This window comes from Strix aluco, chromosome 2, assembly GCF_031877795.1.
Source record: "Strix aluco isolate bStrAlu1 chromosome 2, bStrAlu1.hap1, whole genome shotgun sequence".
NCBI lineage: Eukaryota > Metazoa > Chordata > Aves > Strigiformes > Strigidae > Strix > Strix aluco.
The window spans coordinates 70,141,379-70,164,910 of NC_133932.1; the positions used below are offsets into that span (position 1 = coordinate 70,141,379).

Consider the following 23,532-nt stretch of genomic DNA (forward strand, 5'->3'; position numbering starts at 1 on the left):
AAAGCAACACCAGGAACTTGAAGGAAGCCACCCTGAGGTCTGAGGTGCAAATGACTCCCTTGTCGGAAGGGCATGGACCTTTTGGCAGCTTCTGGATTTCCTCTGATGACCTCCCACCAGTTTGGAGATGGAGAAATAGGATTCATTCAAGAAATTATTCAATGTCCAAACTTTCTGTTAAAGTCAGAAGACTCTGGAGCAGGCACTTTAAAAGGAAAATGAAGCAAAAAATGAAGTCCTCCTTTCAACTCTCCAGTCCTCGTAGAAGAGCCCTTCATTACATAGGGCAGCGTTCATTCAAATTTAAAGGCAGAAAAATGTACTCTTGAGCATTTCCCACAGCTTAATATAAAGAGCCCTTGCAATATCGCACCTCCACGCATTTACCCTGAGCAGAGGCCAGTAAAGTGCTCTGGAAACACATACCCAATTAATGCTAAATTTTGCCCAAGACAATTTGTTAAAAGCACTGCTTCACTTTCTCTAAATAAATATTCATTAGCTGAGAGAGAGAGAGAGAGCATGAAAAAGCAAGAGAGGGTAACTGGGGTGGGGAGGATCAGGTCTCACGTTCCAGCAGGTGTTTGGTTATTTATACGAAGCATAGAGAGACGGCGAGTGCCCGAGGCACCTTCCAGCCTCCACATCCCTCATCCTGGGCTCTGGCCACTGCACTGGGAGGAGGACCAGCAGCTCAGGAGGTTGCCTCAAGGCTGTGGAGAATCTCATTGCGACCTCAATATTGGCTCGTGCCTGAAGCAATGCCACCTTAGACATTGCTGGATACTCAAGCAGCTGGTGGGGCAGCATCTCCCACCATCCCTACAGGACTGGCAGGCAATGCCTGAGGTTCAGCATGAGCAGAAAGGGCTGGAGCTGCCCATAGCACTTCAGCCCAGCTCCAGGAGTGCTCAGATGGGGCTCCTTGAGCAATAACAGGGCCTTTTGCCTCCTGCCCCCTTCCTGTGACTGCTCAGGCAGCGGTGGGGTGCAATGCAGGTCACCGTTTGAGATGCCCCGGGCAGTGCTGGGTCAGACACCTGCTGACACCCACTAGCCCAGATGCAGCTGGCAGGTAGGGCTCAGCTCTTCCTGAAGCCTTACTGGTACTGAACCAAAATTAGGACAGCTAAATATAGGTGTCCAAGCTCCCCCCGGGCCATGGGGTGGGGTGCAGATGAGGGCCACCCCGAGGGTGGCCGTTGCTTGAGGAGGAGCTACCCAGGTCACCCCATTTTCTCACCAACTAATTCAGGCTCACGCAGGTGCAGAGCAACATCTATGGTGCAGAAAAGGCTGCTCTTTTCAGCAGTGGGCAAAGCAAACTGCATTCTGGAAACCCCCAAGTGCAGCATCCTGCTGATTTCAGTGCCGGTGAGGTTTGCGGCGGTGCAGGTTTGTCCCGCAGCCCTGCTGCCCATGGCCAGTGGTGCTCAGCACTGTGTCCCCCTGGTTGGTGCAGCCTTGGAGGGATGCAAGGATGTAATCTCGGTGGGTGACCAGGGGACAAGGGAGCTGCTGGGCGACCCACGCTGGGGCATGGCCACAGCTCGGAGAGGGACAGAAACCCAGTACCTCATTAGTCATAAAACACTCTTGCTAAACTGTTATAAAGTGATTTATTTTGTCATTAGCCTTATCTTGCTTTCTAAAGCTGACTATACTTTAGTTATTAGTTTTTGCACTTTCATTAATCTCTTTGGCTTGATAGACTAAATTAACCTTTTTGAGGACAGATGAATTTTCTTTAACTTTTTCACAGTCAAACAAATTCAGGGGATTTTTTTTTTTCTCCCAAATATTCCTTTACTGAAATAGTGGAAGTATAAGCATGTGCATCCCTATAATCCGAGCATCGGGGAATTTTTCTTCCTGAGCTCTCCACTAATTTTCATACTGAAGCCTTCCTATCACATCCCAGATGTTAATAACATTGGAAATGAGCTGCACTGAGAATGCAAGCATGAAAGAGAGAGACTGAAAAAAAAAGATGAGGGACTGTCCCTCATATCAATAAAATCTGTCGCATTTCTCCAGGCAGTGTGTGAAATACAGAGGGCACATAATCCACCCGGCAATAAAAGGCTGCCACATGACTCCCCAGCACCTGGGGAGCTATCATTTTCAATTAGGAAAAAAAGCCTCTGGCATGCGACACCGATGGCAGAAGAACTGAACGCAGTTAAGGCAAAATTTAGTTTCATTACGGCTCTACACAGATCAGAGTTTTTCTTTGTTTTCGCACTGCATCCCTCTGTCATCGTACAGGAGATAACATGGCAGCGCGGGCTTTTCTAATAGCTCAAGCACAACCATAACTGCATTGAGGAGACTCTAAAATAATGTTTTTAAGAGGAGTGGAGCACAGAAGGCCTTTGTAGCAAGTCTACCATCCTCACTGAACAGAGTACTGTAATCTAACATTAATATGTTTCTGGGGTGCTGGATAGCAACGCCAGTAAACATCTGTGGATGTAAAAACTGTGTTTTCTATTTAGATGGGTTTGGGGCTTGATTTTAGCTCCTTTAAGCCATTGCCTTTCCTTGGGCCAAACTGTGATAATATGGATTTAAAAATCCACTCTTGGTGCCCACCCCTTTCCCTCTACTGATGACATCAAGTCCTCACATGATGCAGTAGCGAAGTGAAGGAAGGCATGGTGCCAGGCTTGCCTCTGCCTTAATAATATTAGAGCAAATCCAATATATTACTCAGAACACATCTCTTTAATGTCTCATTTAAATCTTCGTTGTAGCCTAATAAGTGTAACTTAGTTTTTACCTCAGGTTTTCAGAAGTTAATCTGCTACAATATTGACTTGCATTTATTAAAGTATTTCTTATATTTTTAACCAAGTACATCTCGCAACCTAGTTCTGGACAGGTAATTTTTTTTAAGTGTACCAAATTTATTTCTACTCCTTCTTTTTTCCTTTTCTCAAATATTTATAAAGTGTTTTCAACCCAGGGAGAGAGAGAAGAGCTCAGATCAGCACCCCTACTGCCTTGTCCAGCCCAACACCACCCTGACGCTGCCAAGGCCACTCCATGCTGTTGCCTCTCCGTTTGGGTTTGCTCCAGGCTGGGCAGGAGCTGGGACACATAGAGGGAAACGGACTGGCCACAGGGCTGGCAGGGACTGTTCCAGCAACCAGGGGATGCTCATTGAGAGAGCAGCTCCAGCCTGAGGGCAACGGGGCTGCCACAGCATACCACAGGACTGCAAGCCCACACAGGAAAGCTGAATGGGAGGAAGGAAAAAGTTGATGGTGCAGAAGCAGGACACACCAGAACCCCCCAGCAGATGAAGAATAACCATGGGCTTATTTAGTGATGCAGACCTTTGGTGGGGCTGTGTATACCTGGCAGAGGGGTGTCCTCTACGCTGACCTGCTGCCAGCACTTTGCCTTCTGCAGTCTGCAACAAGGGCTAACATCACCTGCATCCAGAGCTTTCATCCCTCCTCACCTGCATAACCAGAGAACCAAACCAGTGCTGTGGTGGGTCTCCAGGAGCATTTCTGCTTTCCCCCTCACTGCGTCATCTTGGGACTGGGGTCCTTCACAAACAGAGCTTGGACTCAGCAATCCACACAGCTGCCCTTGAGCCACCAGGGCTTGGGGGTTATTTCATCTCCTTTCGCTGTGGCTGCTCTTGGCCAAGTTACTCTTGGCCAGCAGCACTGAATCCTTACTTAAGCCTCTTGAGACAGCCCCAGCCAGCAACAGAAAGGCTGCAGCAAAACTATGAGGGGGCGGGAAGAGGAAGGAAAACAGAAGCAAACCACAAAGCAGAGCAAAAATCCCAGGCAGGGCAAGTGGAAATGGGTAGCCCCAGTGGTATGTGGCAGGACTCTCCCATCCCTCCCTTGGGACAGTCATCAATACAGCTGCCTGACCACACTGGTGGTGAAATCCCCCCAGCACTAACACCCAGGGGAGTGGAGGCATAATGCAGATGTTTGCGGCTCAGCTCTTCTCCCTCCTGGGAGAGCTACCAGTCAACCCCAGCCCACTTCTGTCCTCCATCCCTTGTGGCCCCTGAAGCTAAGTATCTGCTCTCCATCCCTCTAACACCATGGGACCTGTGAAGTTGTACAGACACAAAACGGAGAAGCACATCCATCAGCAACAAGCACAGAAGAGCTCCTGGCTGCTAATATATTTACCCAGCCCTTGCGAAAATATAAGGGTAGAATAACACTAAATGAGCGCTCTTCCTGCTCTAATCTGCCATTTGGGGAATGATCATACTTTATGCATCCAGCAAGATGTGCTTTACCTCTGAAGTAAAGAGCCTCGGCACGGATGTGTATGCACAGACCCATTCATGTAATTGCCCACAGCCCTGGCTCTTATCACCTACTCGATTTTTGTTCAAGCCTAAAGTGAGTCCTAGTCCTGAGACAGTAATTACCGTGCCTATCCCATGTCTTACAAAATGACAAAATTTGAGTCTTTGATAGCTGCTCATATTAGGCCCAGAAGGGTTTTTTTCCAGGACTCCTGGCCACGAAGAAATACTGTCCTTGTTTCAGAGCTGAATGTGGACAGGCAGAGATCCCAGGGCCCATGCGAATGCCATGGAAGAACAGGGAAGCAGGTTCAAGTCCCAAGTTCAGGACCACTGGGTCTCCTCTCACTCCCCAGACTACAGCTTCTCCCACTTTTACATTTTAAACACAGGGGCTTCCTGATAAGTGTCCCTGACCAGGTTGCTGCCATGCCACTAAATAAATACACTGTCATAGTGCTAGTATGTAACTTCTAAGCACCAGTGAAAGGCTAAAAGCTCTCTCTGATACCAACAGCTCCATCAGTTGTCTCCCCATCGCATCAGGCTTTCAGGCTTAGTCAGGAAGGGTTGAAGATCCCCACACTCCTCACAGGTCCATCAGGGTTAATCCAGCTTTTAACACCAGTGACACAGTGTTGGGCCCAGCCTGAATGACCACCTAGTCACTTGCAGCTGAGATGGTTGCACGATGCTCATCGACAGGAGCACAAGGCATGACCTCACACCCTTGGCTGTGAGGCAAGGCACCCCACTGACTTGTCACTGCTTCGTTTCTTCAGGGGGTACAGCAGAAGAGCAGTCTAGTCAGGAGCACGTGTCCTGGCAGATACCTGAGTTGATGTCAAGCTGATGTCTTATTAGTCTTCACAGAAAATAGCATGCTGCATTTGGAGCCAATATGGGGCTGGGAGGTGTTACAATCACAAGTGAGGACAGAGAAATAGTACAATGGGACCTGAAAAGTTTACAAATCCTGTACAGATGAGGAATAACTAAGAAGTTTAGCCTGGAGAAGATGCAAGCCAATATACCTGGGGAAAATAATCAAATCCACAGATATTTCACAAAGGAGGCACTCAGAAAGCAAGGGATAAAATAAGTCTGCAAGCAAGAGATGAAAAATTAGTGTGTGCATGTGTGAGAGAGCAAACAGGAGTCCTGGAATTTCTTTTCTCAGTGGGAATTACCGAGCACTAAAAGCAGAGGGTCATATTGCACTTTTAAGGACATTTTGATCCGTGTTTAATTTCCACACAGTTGATGCTGTGATAACATTATTGGGGAGGGGAGGGGGGGGCGGGGGTCCAGGAAGGAAGCAGAACTCCCTCCCAGCCCCCAGGCAAGAGCCCCTGCCTTGCTGAGCCATGGGAGCATGGTGGCTGCCCCCAGGCTCAGACCCCAGGGTAGGGGGCTACCAGCAGCTCCACTGCAGCCAGGTGCCCCCAGGAAGGTGCCCCCAGCACTGAAAGAGGTTCCTCGCTCCTGTTGCCTTCCTTTGGGTGCCGTGGCACATCGTCCCACGCTGCAGAGGTGACAGGCTGTGCAACAGTGTACAAAAAAGTGGTGATCTGATAAATCAAAGAGCAAACCCTCCCAAGCAGGGCTCAACAAGCTCTTATGTTCAAATCTTTTGCAAAAGCACGGCAAACGTTACTTGTCCATGCTACAGTTGCTCTACATGAACCAAAAGCTTGCAGTTAACCACCTTTGTCTCCATGCTGCATTCCCAGGGAAGAGTAGCATCCCTCCGAGGTAAATTGTACAGCTACCCACCTCGCTGCCAGCAATTCACTGGCAGGCTGCAGACACTAAGGCAGGGGGGTCAGACCCTCATGACCTACAAATGAAACCACAGAGAGGGACAGGAAGAAAAAGCAAGCTGGTGCTGGGCATCAGCCCTGAATGGGAACCAGCAGATGAGGAGACAGAGTTGGAGATTATTTTTCCTCTTTGCCAAAAGGCTTGGTTTTCATCCCCAAATTATTTGAAAATTAGCCCCAAGGTATTAGCCCCTTCCCTGCTACCGCCAGCTGAGCAATTGGGGCATTTACTTGAATGGCAAAGAGCTAGTGACAGTCCTCACCTCATCCTGAGTGAAGACAGACCTGCCCCATCAGGCTCTGAGGATGATCGTCCAGCTACCAAGCAAGGCTGAGGCTCGGCCATCCTCCTGCCTGCCTGCCAGAGTCAGACCACTTGGTACGAGCAGTGTCCCCTGCTGCCTAGCCCAGCTGTAAGGACTGTTATGCGGTGCTGACTGTCCCAGAGCATCATTAGGCTGCCGGAGACGTTAGCACAGGAACCCAGACCAAATCCTCTCCAGCAGCTTGAAGGATGAACCTCACATGGCAGGTGAGTGTTGAGACCACACTGACCCACTCGTGCCTGAGAACAAAATGTTTCATTGTGCCCAGAGGAGCAATTTGTGCAGAATGAAATGAAATTATGTGTTTTATTTCATTGTTTTTTGTTCAGAAAGGAGAAGAAAGGGCTTTCTCTTCAGGGACCTGTAGGAAACTGCCATTTAGGAGCCAGGACTCAAGTACCCACTTTGCCTCTGGCAGAAAGAGAAAATACTCCTCGTATGACTGCTGACTTTCAGCTGGTGAAGGAGTTTTTTCTTCTACTGTCTCCCATTTGCTGCAACGGGACTGCTCCCATCTTTTTCCTCCTCCTTAAGAGGACCAGACATCACCCCCTCCAACCCTACAAGAAGTCATGTAAAAAATTCAAGAAGGGCTTGCTTTCTTCTAAAAAGGGAGTTTTCTGTTGATACATATAACCTGGTTATATCTGCACCTTTAATCTCTACTTTGAACTACTTCCAAATCCATCCTGGGACACTGCTACAGAGCATTGCATCAGGAAGGGGCAAACATCCGCACGGTGCCTGACGGAGCCAACGTGCCTTTCAGCTCCAGTGTCAGCACACCAGGGCAGGGACATCAACTGTGTTTTGGAGATGTAAACCACTGAGTATATTACCAAAGAGCATTCTTTTGGACTTAGGTAATGTGCATTTTCAGCTTTAAGGCTGAGAACCTTCACCAGAAGATTTAGTGAACAAGCGGCTAACATGAAAGAGGAAGGATATGCTGTTATGTCTAGAATGAAAAGAAAATAAATTGTGCACAGTGAGAAAATACGCTGGTCTAAATCAAAAGAATCTCTTGCATAATCAACAACTAAAGACAGAAAAAATCTCAGGAGTCTTCCCTTTCAACATCTAAGCTTTAAAATACATTGTATGAAACTCCTCACCTTGGGAAGGTCAAGATTTTCACTACTACCATGCCATGCCCACCCCAGCAGCTCTCATCTCTGCCCCCAGGTTGCTCATGCTGAAGACCCAGTCCCTGCCAGCCAACTGTCACATCTCATGCTGCTGAATCCTTCCTGCAACGGCACTCTCATGGACTTCAAACTGCCTGAGGATTTTCCATCCTGACTGCTTCTGAGGAGTACAATCCTCACAATCTTTTAATTTTGGCTTTATAAAGTGGAGCTTTCACAGCTTTCCTTTGCCTAGGGTTTTTTTTATGCTTAAACATAATTTTTTGGCTCGTGGCAGGACACAGCTCCAGGAGCTGCATCATCTCCAAGGATGGTTATTTAGCACCTCTCACTGGCAGCCTCCATAAACTAGACTAAAATGGGCTTTAAAATACAGAGTGAAGAAATAAACAAAAAATGTACCAAATAGAAGATCCAGAGAAACCCAGGCAGACGGCAATCACAATATAACTTTCCTTCCTAAATTCCAATAAATTACATTTCCAAGGCAATTGTAATATTCTTTAAAAACAGTCTCCTGCCAACAGATCTGGTGTTGCAAAAAACGGAAGTCCATGGTCTCACGTCTATTTTTTAATGAGCATCCACATCAAAGCATTTTATTTGAAGAACGTTTTTAGTAACTTTAAGTTGTTAACTGGGTTTCAGCTATTGAAGGTGAGTAGATTAAGGATGACACCAGAAATACGCACCCAGAGGACACGTTGATCTGTGTTTCTTAGTTACAAGACTAGGGATAATTTCGTAGTCTTTCTGTTTAAAACTTAACTGAATACTGGCTGGGGAAAAATTAATTTATTTGAAAGCACACACATCTGTAAATTCCTCTGCAGAGTTTTGGATGGGCAGCTTGCCATTTTTAGTACTTTTCGACTTTGTTTCATACCAAACAGGAGATTATTTCTTTTCCCCAACCAGTCAAACTGATTGATGCACCCACAGCCTCCCCAGCTGTGCAAGACAGGTCCCAAAAACTGAAGTTAACACTTCTGTGTGGAGGTTTTGTCTTTCTGTTAGAGGGCATGGAATTTGCTGCTTCAGGTATTATGTACCAAGATATGACATTTATATTATTGTATTTTATAAAAATGTGTTTTTAAAAAATTATTTACAGCTTTAACATAGGATTGTATGGGTTTTTTTAAACACCCTATCCAGGAAAATTTCCAAATATGGCTTTGAGCAATGAGCATACCAGGCTGTAATTCCTTTATTTGCTTACTTACAGTGACAGCAACCTCAGCCAACTGTTTGCAGCAATCGTTAATTCACAGCTTGCAAAGCAGTATCTTTACTTATTGATCCAATAAGCTCTGCCAATATACAAATTCCATTATATCATCCAGTAAAACTCTCAAGGATCACTCCTGACCTCGCAGGCAAAGTACCATGTATTCAAAACATAGTACTAGCATGCAATCCCTTACCAGGGAAATCTGCTGTTCCATCTACCAGAGTCACATTTCACTTACCAGGAACATTATCAGAAGTGCCCTCATGTTATTATGATATTTAGTTTTTGTGATCATATGTTCAATGACTGGATTCATAAACTGAGCTATTTCCAGCTCCACCAGAATATTAGGGTAGTACTTCCTTGGATGTCAAGATAAACACCGTGCAGTCTTTTAATTAGGATTTTCCTATTTTCTTCAAAAACTACTGAAACACAGCACCAGTGTTGCTGGTAATCTTTAAAATTCAGCTCGCTAAACTGCAGCATCCCAAAGAGTTTTGGTACATCTCATGTTTCTCCTAAAGTTTTTTCCAGGTAGAGAATCCAGGCTAGACACAGATCAGTCCGGCACAGATTTATGAGGGAGATGAACGTGTTTTGAGCCTTTCCTCTCTGTCCTGCCTGCCAGCGGTGTGCTGGGGTAGCCATGCCACTGTTACAGATGCCGTCAGTCAGATGGCTTGTTGGTCTCTTTTGTTTCAGCCAACTAAATATGACTTAAGTCTTTGCGTGCTCAAGCAGAAAGCAGTTTCTGCCTAGATACTGTCCATTTGGTTAGAAACTGGCTCAGTCTTGCCAAAGCTGGACCAGCGAGGTCAGGGATGAGCCTGAGGTCGGATCAAGGCAGGTTTGAGAACTATGTACAAGTTTGAGGAGCACAGACCCAAGTTTAGTACCAGCAAAGATGTCAGCCCAAATATCTAGTCCATCACAGATTTCCTGTGTGACTATAACTACACACTAAAAGCTATTATGGATTTACTTCCATGGCTCATTTTCACTGAGTGGTTGCAAATAAAAAAAATAATAATTATGCTTAAAAATTTGAGCCCTATACACTGTGGGTCTTATTTTCCAACTGTAAATTCAAGCAGTATCTTCCAAGTTCTTAACATATTTTGTGAGAATAAATACATTGAAGATTGAGAAGCAGTCAGAAGATCCTTTAACTTGCCTAAGAGATTTTTTTCCTTGAGAAGCTAATGGGAGCAAAAAAAATTCTGTAACTTTAGAGGTAAAACACGCCAATCTCAAACTCCATCAGGATAGACAATGAAATTATTTCTCACATATAGGTATTTGCATTGTGCATGTGCACATTTTCAATTATTAGGGGTATAGAATGATTTGACCTTGCAGCAAAGCTTGGATGTCATTCATCTACTGTGAACACAGTCATAAAACAGTACTGGTATTTTGTATTCCTCTGCACAGTCCATCAGCATTGCCTGCTGTGTTGGCAGCTAGATTGCAGCTAGCAAGAACTTTTCAAGGGAGCTTGCAAGTCAAATGAGTCTTTAACGGTGTGACGGGAGGCTAACAAACATCAGAGGAAAGGTCACGACAGAGTTTTGCATGTGTCATCTCTCTGGCTGCTTGCGCACCTTGTCCGACAGCTCAGCTGGTTCTACCAAAAGGCACTGGGACCATCATGTTCCCCCAGAAGGCAAAAAGGACCAAGTGTCTGTACACTGCCAGGGTAAGGGAGAATGGAACTGCATCTCTGGCATTCCCAAAGCTAATTAAATACCCACCATCTCAACAAAATAGCTCTAAGGAGAAGCTATGAAAAATCTAGTCCAAAAAGCATCCTCTTATCCTCTTTCTAAACATGCCAATTATTTTCTCTTCCCTCCAAAGGTGTGATGACTACCAGGGTCTCTGCCTTTTCTAAGCTGAAGGAGTTAACGTCTTCCTGAGGAAGAAGGACTAGCTCCACATTTCCACCCTGTGAGGACAGAGGAGTAAAATCTTATGGGTGCCAAGAGCTCTGCCTTACAGCCTCTTCTCAGTGTGAAGGATCAGCCACTCCCAAAATATGCAGACTAATGGGGTAGTAAATATGTCCTATTCCCAGCACAAGGGAATGCAGAAATTGCTGGCAGGCATCAAGATCAAGTGTTAAGCACTAAAATAGCTTCCTGAATTCATCAGGGATCGGGCAGCCTGGGGACCACTCTTAGCTAGCTGTGGCACTTGTTGTGAGTGATCTGCATATCCATATACTCAGATCTAGACAGGCAGGAGTGAGATGCATCTGTTTATGTACATTTATAAAAAAATATGTGGACTTGTATATATAAATAGGAACATATCCAAATCCTACACACTTAGATATGAAAATGAGAGAAAGGCAAATTTCTGCTGGAAGACAGAATTTCATTCTGAAACCATTAGTTTGGTGGGTTCCTTGTTTATGAAAATTAGACCAATAAACTGCGATACATAAAAGTGCCAAGAGAGATGATTACTTATGGATCACAAGTACAGGTACACCAAAAATGAAGAGATACTTAAAGATCTGATGTCAAAAGTCATTTGTGCAGCTCCATAATACTTTTTTTCAGAAAGTCTAAGGTTCACAGGATAATAACCCAGAAACCACCCTGATACATCTAAAGAGTATTTCCCAACGAGAAAAATATGTTCTTTTCATATGCATCTCTTGGAAGTCTTTTAAAAAGATTTTGGATCAGAATGAGATGCAATTGTATTCTTAAGTTTTCAAATTATAAAGACTGATTTAGCATTTTAATGCCCTAGCAGATATAATCAAACACGTAAACTCAGAGCTTTCACTGCACTTACTTTTATACTGCCTCCTCTGCTTGCAGCTTTGTTTCTACAGAAAATAGATTAATATTCTCTTCTGTGAAAAAAAAATGCTCATCTAAATGAGTTACAGAATTACAGAATCGCTGGTGTTGGAAGGGGCCTCTAGAGATCAGCTACTCAACTCCCCTGATAAAAGCAGGTTCAGCTAGAGGGGGGGCTGATGAGGGACAGTGACAGTTGCTCAGTGCCACAGTCCTTTCCCCAGAAGCAAAAGACATGTTCTTCGAGCGCACCCTAGTGAAAAATCTTGTTGAAGCCTTTTTTTCTGGTTTAAAATCCTGCAAGTATCTATATCTAGCTATCAGTGGTTTGTTGACTTGATGCTAGAGTCTGGATTTTACAAATTATATTTAGTAAAGAAAACAAGGAGAGGTAGATGCCTCAGTACTGTACAAAAATCTAGTTAGGTGATTTATGTATCTATGAATTACACTAAATTACTTTTTGCAGTGATACACTGAATGTGAATTACACAAGCCTTCACAAAGGTCTTGAAAAATTAGTCATTTTTCTTTTGAGTATTTTCCTTTCTATATAGAGATGATGTTGTTGCTGTTATGGAAGAGCCTTGTGTTTCCGTAAGTTAAAATCCTAGAATCATAGAATATCTCAAGTTGAAAGGGACTCATAAGGATCATTGAGCCCAACTCCCTGCTCCTTGCAGGACTACCTAAAACTAAACCACATGACTAAGAGCATCACCCAGACGCTCCTTGAACTCTGACAGGCTTGGTGCTGTGACCACTGCCCTGGGGAACCTGTTCCAGTAACCGACCACTCTCTCAGTGAAGAACCTTTTTCTTATGTCCGATCTGGACTCTCCCTGACGCAGCTTCATTCAGTTTCCTTGTGTCCTATCACTGGTCACCAGAGAGAGGAGATCAGCACCCCGCCTCTGCTGCCCCCCTTGAGGAAGTTGCAGACTGCCATGAGGTCACCCCTCAGCCTTCTCTTCTCCAGGCTGAACAAACCAAGTAACCTCAGCAAGTTCCTCGTAATCCTGGCCCTCAAAGTCTTTCACTATCTTGATCACCCTCCCCTGGACACACTCTCATACTCTGATGTCCTTCTTACATTGAGGCACCCAAAACTGCACACAGTGCTCGAGGTGGGGCCGCACCAGTGCAGTGTAGAGTGGGACAATCACCTCCCTCGACTGGCCAGTGACGCTGTGCTTGATGCACCCCAGGACGTGGTTGGCCCTTTTGGCTGCCAGGTCACACTGTTGATTCATATTCAACTTGCCATCAATCCAAAATACCAGATCTCCTTCCATGGGGCTGCTCTTGAGCCTCTCGTCCCCTAATTTGTACATATAACCAGGATTACCCCATCCCAGGTGGAGAATCGAGCACTTGCTCTTGTTAAATTTCATATGGTTGGTGATTGCCCAGCTCTCTAGCCTATCCAGATCTGTCTTCCCTAAAGGGAGTCTGCAGCTCTTCTAATTTAGCATCATCAGCAAACTTATTTAATGTACATTCGATTCCTGCATCCAGATCATTTATAAAAACATTAACAAGCACTGGTCCTAAAATTGAGCCCTGGGGAACCCCACTGGTGACTGGCTGCCAGCCTGACATAACCCTATTTTCTCTCTTTGAGCCTGACCTGTCAGCTGGTTGGTCACCCAAGGTATTATGGATTTGTCTAGCTGTGTTGCTGGGCATTTTGACCAGAAGGATACTGTTAGACACAGTATCAAAAGCTTTGCTAAAATCCAAACAAAACACATTTACTGGCTTCCCTTGGTCAATTAGATGGGTGACCTTGTCATAAAAGGAAATTAAGTTAGTTAAGCAGGACTTTCCCCTCATGAACTCATGGAGGCCATGACCAATGACTGTGTGGCCTCTCAAGTGCTTTTCGGTAACTTCCAGAATAAACTTCTCCATAATTTTCCCAGGCACTGAAGAGAGACCAACAGGCCTGTAATTACCAGGGTTTTCCTTCTTACCCTTCTTGAAAACTGGGACAACATTTGCCAGCTTCCAGTCAACAGGGACATCCCCAGTCTCCCAAGACAGTTGAAAAATAATGGAGAGAGGTTCCGTGATAACACAGGCCAGTTCTTTCAGCACCCTGGGATGAAACCTATTGGGCCCCATACATTTATGTGCATGCAGTTGGAGCAGCAAGTCTCAAACTTAAGTTCAGGGTCAGCTGGGAGTTTATCATCCCCCCAGTCACAGTCTTTCAACACAGGGTTCTGAGGGTCTCAGGACCCACCATCAGCATTGAAGATAGAGGTGAAGAAGGCATTTAAACACCTCTGCTTTGTCTATGACCCTATTTGTGAGGTGACCAAACCCATCAAGCAACAGACCAATGTTATCTCTGACCCTCCTTTTGCTGCTAACATATTTTTAAAAGCCCTTTTTGTTGTCCTTCACAGTGCTGGCCAGCTTGAACTCTAATCAAGATTTGGCTGCGTGAATTTTCTCCCTACAGTGGTGAACAGCATCTCTGTAGTTCTTCCATGTTGCCTGTCCTTGCTTCTTATTGTCCATACATTCTTAATTTTTGAAGTCCAGTATATTCTTCACTTAGTTTCACAATGCAAATCTAAGTATGTTTCTCACACGAAGTATATAGGCAACGCTATACTGTTAGGAGATTTAAGATAAAACCACTTAGGCATTCTGGCTGTGGCTTCTTGTGGCAAAGTAATTTTAAAGATATAGTTAAGAATAAATATACAAAATATATACAGAAGTATCCTAAAGAAAGGATCTAAAACGGTAAAGGCTTCAGACTTGTAAAGGCTGTAAGTAATCTCGCAGTAGCTACTTGCAGAAGGTACCATAACAATAAAGAGACCTTAATAAATGGTCCTGAAACTGTTTCATCTGCAAGATAAACCCCTCTGAAGTGTTCAGTTAAAAAGCACATAGCTAAGATAAACTACAGTGAGGCACATGCATTTTTATTTACTACCACTATTAATTTTCCACTTTCAGAAGATATTGTTAGTAGTTTCTTTAGAATTCTTTGAACTGCATACAACTGCCAGGCCATGATGTGCACTCGTGCACTTATCTGATATCTCATCCTTAGGTGAACTTAAACAAAACAACTATGGAATTTCCCATACTTACAGATGACTCTCCACTGCTTAAATGAATATCAGGAAAAAGAGAAAAACCCACCAGCTCTCTCATTTCATGCTACATCATTTTGTGCTACAGCTGAAAAAACTCCCTTTAATTGTCACCTGTTCCAAAGACCTGCACAGGAGCCTGTACCAGTTTTGTTCTGCTGTCAAGTCCTGCAGGGTCAACATGTGCAACTGAATATAAACCAATTCTGACCAAGACATGTGGTATCTGTACATGTTATACTATTCATGGTTCCCAGCTGTCAAAGCACAGCACATCCTCTAGTACTGGCCAGGCACAAAACTATTTAGGTCAAACAGTACTTAACCATCTCAGACTTTGCCCTCAGCCAAGTGGCCACACTACAGACAGCCAATTCTGTCTTTTGATGCAGTTTCATAACACTCATGAAGAGCTGTGCTTGAGCTAACAGTGCCTGGGATAACCCACACAGGGATAACTGAGTGCTGACAGTACCCATCACTTAACTGTAATTACATTCTGCTCAAGATCACTTGATAACACTTCCAAATCTACTGCTCAGTTCAAAAAACTGATTTTTTTTCTTTTTTTTTTGTTTTTCATTTGGCCATTACCTCCTTTAGGGAGGGTGTATGCCTTATTTCTAGTCAAACAGATGCAAATGGCCCAGCCAATGGTACAAAGCCAAACAAAAAAATACAGTCTTTCATCAAGTTACATTTTGCTCAGGAAGGAGCAATTAGACAGCAATCACTGGGCCTGGCCCTGGCCCATTTTCTTCTCTTGAAAGAAGCATCAGTTATACGCTGAGCGTGTGGGCTAAACGGGTGTCTCCTCTTAACCTTTCCCCCCTATGCTACAGCCTGCTGGGCCTGTGGAGATGACTGAATTAGGAGTTTGACCATTTCCTGGTCAACAAAGGGTTTATATATCTTAGTATCTATTCCTTCCCATTGTTACAGAATTGAAGGAAAGCAATCTTATATAATATGTATCACTGTGTGAGTAAAATAGAAGGTAAGGTTGGTCACTAGAGCAGGCTTCCCAGGGCAGTGGTCACAGCACCAAGTCTGTCAGAGTTCAAGAAGCATCTGGACGATGCTGTTAGTCATATGGGTTAGTTATAGTAGTCCTGTGAGGAGCAGCGAGCTGGAGTCGATGATCCTTATGGGTCCCTCTGAGAGACGAGAAACCGGGCCTGCGAGAAACTAAGAAAAACAGCCTGAGAAAGCAAAAGTTGAGGCTGATTGAAGAAATGCCTCAAACACTCGCAAGACAAAACTATGAGTCACAGGGTGCATTCTGTGGAGGTCGAAGCTGATAAGGCTGCCCGAATAACACAAGATGCAGCTGGAGGAGGGAGCCCTGTGGAGACAGGACAGCTCTGCTCTGGTGCACCTGGACAAATATCAAGGGCCATCTGTCTGGTGAATGAACTTTGCTTCATTATCCACGAAATGCATATTAAAGTTAACACCCCTCAATATGCTAACGAAGGCTAACATGACCATGCTAATTACATCACCCCATGAAACACCTTACCCCTCCCCGTACATGGGATATGTTGGTATGTGGGTCGACCTAGGGGATGGACCCAAGCAAAGTGTGTATAAATCAAGGGGGGGGAGGAAAGGAGGGGGCCCTGGAGAGTGCAGTGAAGCGAAGAAGACGGATGCAAGCGAAAAAGACAGATGCCTCCTGTGCCTCCTGGAACCCTTGCTGGCACGATCAGCGCAGAAACCCAGACCGGTGATCTGTATTTCCCCATTCCCTCTATCTCCCTCTTTTCCCTTTCCCCTTAAGAAATGCAAGACATATTGTATTGTTTGCCACAACTTGCAATATACTTAGCCAATTATCGTGTTTTCAATTAGTACACTGTGGGTAGTTAATAAGTGTTTGGACTTGGAGACTTGTCCACTCCATTGGGGATTTGCAAATCTGAGTCACTTGTCTCCCTCATCTGAGCAGGACATAACAGTCCCTTCCAACTTAGGATATTCTGTAATTCTGTGATAAGTGCAGTGGTATGTGACAAGTATATCACAAGTCATATTGCCTTTCTGGCTGGCACAGCACACACAAATCGCCTTTTTTTCCAATCAGTAATGACATTTAAAACAGATGCAAAACTATAGTTTTCAGATTAATGTGAAATATTACTCCTTGTTTTTAGTAACATGGGAGGGAGAAGAAGCAGAACAACCGAAACACTTAAGCAAAACCAATGTATTTTATTTCTATCAAGTTAGTGTTTCATTTTTAAAGAGCTGCACAAAACAACTTCAGAGAACTGCACCTCTTATAGTTTCCCATTAGTTATCACGGCTACTGAAAATATAAAACACAACTTATATTAACCTGAAGCTCTTGTAGTTAATAGTTTTTGTAAAGTTCAGCCTCTGCTGTAACTGAACACCACAGTCACAAGCATCAAAAAGTTATAGGTACTTTCCATATTAAGTTAGTAATGTCAGATAAACCATCACGCAACAGTACAGCACTGCAAAGTATTTCAATAAATTTTGATTAGGAAGATCATATCTGAAGTTTAGGACAGTGCTTGTACATAAAAGCCTATAAACAAAATATGTCAGCAAAAGCAGTAAGTGGTTGAATTATGTCAACAGTTGTATTAAATAATATTTAGTAGACTAATATACCATACCATATGAAAATAACTCTTTAGAAAGGTTATAGTGGATCTATTCACTGAATACTTTTGTACTACAGCATTTATACTATGAATGGTACTGTTTACGGCAAGGACATTTTCTTTGGTATAATGTACTTAAAATGAAAACAAGTTAGCCACATGTATGTAAGGCAAGTGTGTATCAAGGCAGACTCATAACAGAAAGTCCATGATGGCAATGACAGTAATCGCCACACCGTATGTGTACGGATCATACTTCAAAATTCTTCTTTTGCAGCATGCAGCTACAAGAGATATTTTCCAAATCTTTTAGTAAGAAACTGCAACTCCTATACCCCCGAAAGCACGTTGTGAATCATTGCCTCCTCAAGACAAATTATCAATATTGTTTCTTCTAGCATCAGTATTATGTAAAGCTGGAAGAGAAAAACAAAAGCAAGCATATAAACTGTAACATACTCTGAAGAAATAAAGAAAACAGAGAAAACAAATATAAAAATTTTCTGAAGTTAAGAGTTACTCATAATAGTGCAGATAATGACTTTTGTTACCAAGAATGCCACTTCCACATATAAATCCAGAAAAAGCAGTCTAGGAAAAGGAACTCAGTAACATTACTTGAAATTCAATAAATTTTGGCAACAACACAAGCAGGCTGCTAGTATACACCCCAAAAATGTCAAAGCTGTCTTGAAGATATCTGCGGCAATATGTGCACCCATCTAGCTTCCAAAGTTTTTCATAATCTAGCAGTTATTATCAAAAAAATCTGCTTTCAGTTGTAGTAAGATATTAATGTTATTTGCAGTAAAGTTGTAAGGAAAGGAAAGGAAATTAATAAGTTAATCAACTTCTGGTTTTGGAGGAGAAAAAAATAATTCAATTTAATTTAATGTTTATATATGGACATTTAATTCAATGCTTATAAATGAAGAAGTTGGGCACGTTGTTCTGGAGATTACTTTTGAATACAGTTCTGAAATGTCACAATTTATTCGAGCTTTTCTTTTGGGAGTGGAGAAAGTGGGTGGGAGGGAAGAAAGTGAAATGTTCATCAGGTTATATTCTGCACTCGGTGTAATTTTACAGCCAATTTTACCTATCTCTCATCTCAAAAATCTATTCTAGGAAGACACATTATGGGACAGCAGCAGTCAGACTGCTTCATCAAACTAACATATCCTATATTCAAAACCTGAGTGCTGCAATCAAATACTACTTCAGGAATTCCCTGGGTGAATTTTTCTCCCTCTCTAACTTCTCCCTCTCCCGCTTGCTCTGTTTGTGAACATTCACAATTTCTTCATCTCTGACATCAAAGCACAGGAGTTCAACTTGAAAACCTTTGTTCCTTCATGGAAAAAGAAAAAAAAAAAGAAAGAATGCTCACAGAACATGCAGCAATTACTCTAAAAGTAAATCCAATCATGAGGGTATTTTACACACTTCTGTCTTCTTATCACATAACAGAATAGGAGCATGTTTGTATCTTTTCTAAAAGATTACTGAAATTTGCATTATAAAAGTAATATGTGAAGAATTTTTTTATTGCTGCCTCTAATGACTAGCATCAGCACTTACTTTTTGCGGTCCTTGTCTCTCTTCAAACTAACAGGGGTAGAGACAGACGCTTGTGATTGGAGTAAGTCAGCATTAGCTTTCTTCTCAATAAACATAGCTATTTCATCTTCTAGAACTTTTTTCTTTTTCTCTATTTTCAGTTTCTCTCCTTGATGCATTAGCATACGATGTTCAAATTTATTCTGTATCTGTTTAAAGAAAGCACAAAAACATTTCCAACTAGTAACACAAGGTGGTGGTATCACAATACAAAACTCCTCTGCAATCAAACAGTAAAACCTACCTCAACTTGGGTTACAAACCATAAGAAATTGCAGTCCTTTCCCAAAACTGGTAAGACTAAAAAACAGCTAAAGACTAAAAATTCCTATCAGATTGTTCTTATAGAAGCCAGGCTACTACACACAAAGTACGGGTGGAAACCATGGAAGACACCAAGTGAATATTAGATTTCCTACTAGATTTGACTATATCTTTATTATATCAAAAATAAGGAGGCCTTTAGAGGGGAAACAATTACCAACAGAAGGATTGAATCAGGATCTGTCAAGTAGAATCTACTTCCCTAAAACCAAGTGGGCAAGGAATCATACACACTTTAGTTACAAAGGTATGGATTTTCATATATATTGATATGTATATTAATTACATTTACACATTAATATGTACACATACAGTAAGTCTGGCTGGGGGAGTTACTCGTGGGCTCCAAGAAGTTAACTGCTTTTCTGCAGTAACTGTTATTGATTTTTCTTTTGACATATCAATGGATTTTACTCTCCAGATGCATTTTGACCAGTTTAAATCTACTGTGAAGTTGTGCATGATAACCAAAGGGTACTTCACCCCTCCTCACCTTCCACCTCCCCACACACAAACTGTCCTAGAATCCTGCTTCTGTATCCATCTGTGTTGGTGTAACTCAGTCTGAGTGCAGGTATACTGGTATAGAAATCAGAGAGATTTATTTCCATCTTTTGCAAAGAAGGAACTAAGAAATAACTAAGATTATAAACGTACAGTATGCCTGTTTTACACAGCAGAGCTGTCAGGTTTAATAAATGTGTGTGTGTATGTATGTATACTGTTAATTTATTTCATTGCAACAGTTAACCAGATGTATTGCAAAACCAGGCATACCAGTAAAAATATTCAGGGTAGAAACAGTAAGGTCCTAAGCAACGTCTCCAGAGTAGTAATGCTGCACATTGCAGCTACAAGTTTCCTCTAAATGAAGGATGTGAAAGCAATCTTAAGTACAACAGAAATTCCTGTTTTTCCTTCATTTCCAGATACACTTACACACTTCTCAGAGAACAAGCAGCAAGAGTATACGACTAATGTTCTTTAGGATCACTCTCCTACATCAGGAACAGGGAAAACTAAATAGCCATAACTCAACTGCAATATGCAGAGCTCACAAACTGCCTGGTATAAGTCATAGAAAGAAAACATCAGAAATCTTACACAGATACTGTGTAAGACCTAGCTGGACCTACTCTAAACATGGCCAAGCATTCTCCCAATTGGATAGCCTCAACTAAGAAAGACTGAACATGATTTTTTTTCCTCCACAAGTAGCATGGGGGACTTCATAGATTTAGAAAAAAAAAGTATTAATCCTTCTTTTTATTTAAAACATGCATCTGAACACCCCACAAAAAACTGCTCTATCACTGCTGGGAGACTGAGGTACAGAAAAGAACATTAAATACAGACAGGTTTCCAATTTCAATTAAACCAGTGTTTGAATACAAATACACGTGACCATAATAGAGTCTGGCAGAAAGTAGGTGAGAAGATCCAGTTTTGCCAGTTCAGCTTGACAAGACTAAATCTTCAACAACATATAGAAGAAACATTCCACACCTCCAAATATTCTTAAGGCAGCTGAGAAAAGATGAGATTTTTAAAATCAAACCAAAACCAAACCAACAAAAACAACCCCCCACGCTTTCAAACTTCTCTGAGGGTTGAGCTTATATTTAATAACTGAACCTGGAGGTCACACAAACATACATGCCCCACTCTCTTGGCCTGAAAAACAACCCATGGGGTTTTTTTCCTGAAATCTTGTGTTTTACAGAGCAATCTAGGCATGAAAAGCACCTACTGTGCTGCTACGGCATACAGATGTTTCTCAGCATACTGCTAGAGAAGATGAAGAAATATGTAATCATTATATTCATCACTCTCTTACTTCACCATATCACTTCCTACTCTATTGACTTGTCCCAGCCACCCACCAAAGCCTTTAGACCATAAGCTCCCTCCTTTTAAAAAAAGGCTGCCATTTATAGAATCATAGAATCATTCAGATTGGAAAAGACCCTTAAGATCATCAAGTCCCACCATTAACCTAACATTACCAAGTCCACCACTAAACCATGTCCCTAAGCACCATACCTACACGTCTTTTAAACACCTCCAGAGATGGTGACTCAACCACTTCCCTGGGAAGCCTGTTCCAATGCCTGACAACCCTCTCCATGAAGAAATTTTTCCTAATATCCAATCTAAAGCTCCCTTGGTGCAACTTGACGACATTTCCTCTCATTCTATCACCTGCTACTTGGGAGAAGAGATTGCCATCCACCTTGCTACAACCTCCTTTCAGGTAGTTGTACAGAGTAATAAGGTCTCCCATCAGCATCCTTTTCTCCAGGCTAATCCACCCCAGTTCCTTCAGCTGCTCCTCCTAACACTCCTTCTCTTGTTTGCTTGTCTAATCAACCTGCTAATCCAATCAATCTGTGTAATCAATGTGCTTTTAAGCACTGCTGCCCTCAAAATATTAATAAATTATAAACATCAACTAGTTGTGATTTTGCTAAGAACTTAGCTGTTCCAAATCTCAGCAAACAAACTCAAGATGGACGGACAGGCATCTTACCTGTTGCTCTGCTTCTTTCAATATTGCTTCTTTCTCCTTCACTCTCTGCACAAACCGTTGTCTCATCTCATCCTCTTTTCTTCGCATTTCAAGGTAGAACTCATGCCTCTTTGCCTCATAGGCTTCCTGTAGACTGAAGTCCAAAAAGGTAAGCAAGTCTCCAGCACACCGCTTTGTTCAATGTGGAAAACCAACAATCTGGAACATTTTTAAACAATTAATATTCATCTGAAATATTAATTTCTACAGCTCCCCACACAAAAATTCATAAACAAACCTGAACAGAAGCAAGTATCTTACCTTTCTAAATTTTTATTAAACAACCCTGAGTAAAATTATTTATTCTAACAGCTCCTGGATAATTTACATTTCAAAGTAAATACAGCACTTTAGGAATCTCATGTTCTAGAAGACCTGAGTTGTAACTTTCTGCCTCCAACATGCATAACATTTTTCTTTAAAGTTACTTACTAATGAGACCCCAAAATTACCAGAAAAGCCTCCCAAAATTTCCATATTGTGAAACCTCAGTCTTAAAATAGGACATTACAAAACTAATGCATCTGGAGCATTAACACAACTAACAAAACGAATATATAAAAAGGAAAAATAACAGGATGTTCAAAATATATAGCATTCTCTTTATGTAATGTCAAAATTTAAATATGGCAGATACACTAATATAGAATAAATACAACTTCCAAAGTATTTCAACATCCAAAAGATAGGGTTACTTTCCAACATGCATCAGCCAAAATCTCAAGACTGCTTGTTTTTTCCTGAATCCTCTCTCACAGAAGCTAATATACTGCATACATACCACACGTATATTTTAAATTATATAGGAAGTGGAAACTAGTTCAGATCATTGAGCAAATATCTGGCAACAGAACAAAACAGCAAGCAATTACATTTTTTTACTTTTAAATCCATGCCTCCCTTCCCCCCCCCCTTTTTTTTTTTAAGAAAAGTTACCTACTAGACATTTCAGTACACAAGACAAATTTTTTCCTCTAAACAACAGGTACTTGAAATTGAGAAACTTCTTTCATATCAAAGCATATCACAGCAAATTAAAAGATGCTGGTAAATTATTCATATACTAGTAGAGGTTTGACATTTTCAGGGTCTATACTACCACTGCTACCACCCCAGTGCTGGCAGGGAAAGTTCTTACACCATTCATCTCTTCTAACACTTCCTGACTGCTGACTAGTCAGTTGTTCTCAGCTATCCTGAGTTACTGTGCTTTGCCAGATATCTCCTGCCTTCCACTCTGATTTAAAATAAATATATACCAAATATTTAAATTTGTTTTAAATTTTTAATACATATACACACTTTTGTACCAGTTTAAGACTCATCTTTTACTGTTTCTATTAAAACAGTTTATAAATGGAAAGACTTACAAAAAAGGGCATCTAAAAACTTAATTATTTAGACCAACAGTAAGCTTAAACAACTCTTTTCTATACTTAAATTTATGATGACTGGGCAGTTTCCCAATCATAAAGTTTCTTATCTGTATTCAAAATATAATCTAAAGAGAGAGAAGAATGGTCTTGAAGTTATACATGCAGACTTAATGTTTGTAAAATCTCAAGGTCAGAGCACTTTTCCTATTCTGTCTTATTTGAGCAATACATTGCAACAAAATAA

At 42.1% G+C, this 23,532-nt stretch overlaps 1 protein-coding gene across 5 annotated transcripts in view; it reads right to left on the reverse strand.

Annotated features, from left to right (window-relative positions):
- Positions 1-16,957: 16,957 nt before the first annotated feature.
- Positions 16,958-23,532, reverse strand: part of SEPTIN10 (septin 10) — a 30,921-nt gene continuing 24,346 nt past the window's right edge. For all 5 annotated transcript variants that reach the window (XM_074815197.1, XM_074815198.1, XM_074815196.1 and 2 more), the window contains 3 exons: positions 21,874-22,006; positions 18,981-19,168; positions 16,958-17,815 (listed from right to left, as the gene is read on the reverse strand). In XM_074815197.1, the coding sequence (XP_074671298.1) occupies positions 17,806-17,815; positions 18,981-19,168; positions 21,874-22,006 (331 nt within the window). In that variant the 3' untranslated portion in view covers positions 16,958-17,805. The remainder of the gene's footprint in view (positions 17,816-18,980; positions 19,169-21,873; positions 22,007-23,532) is intronic.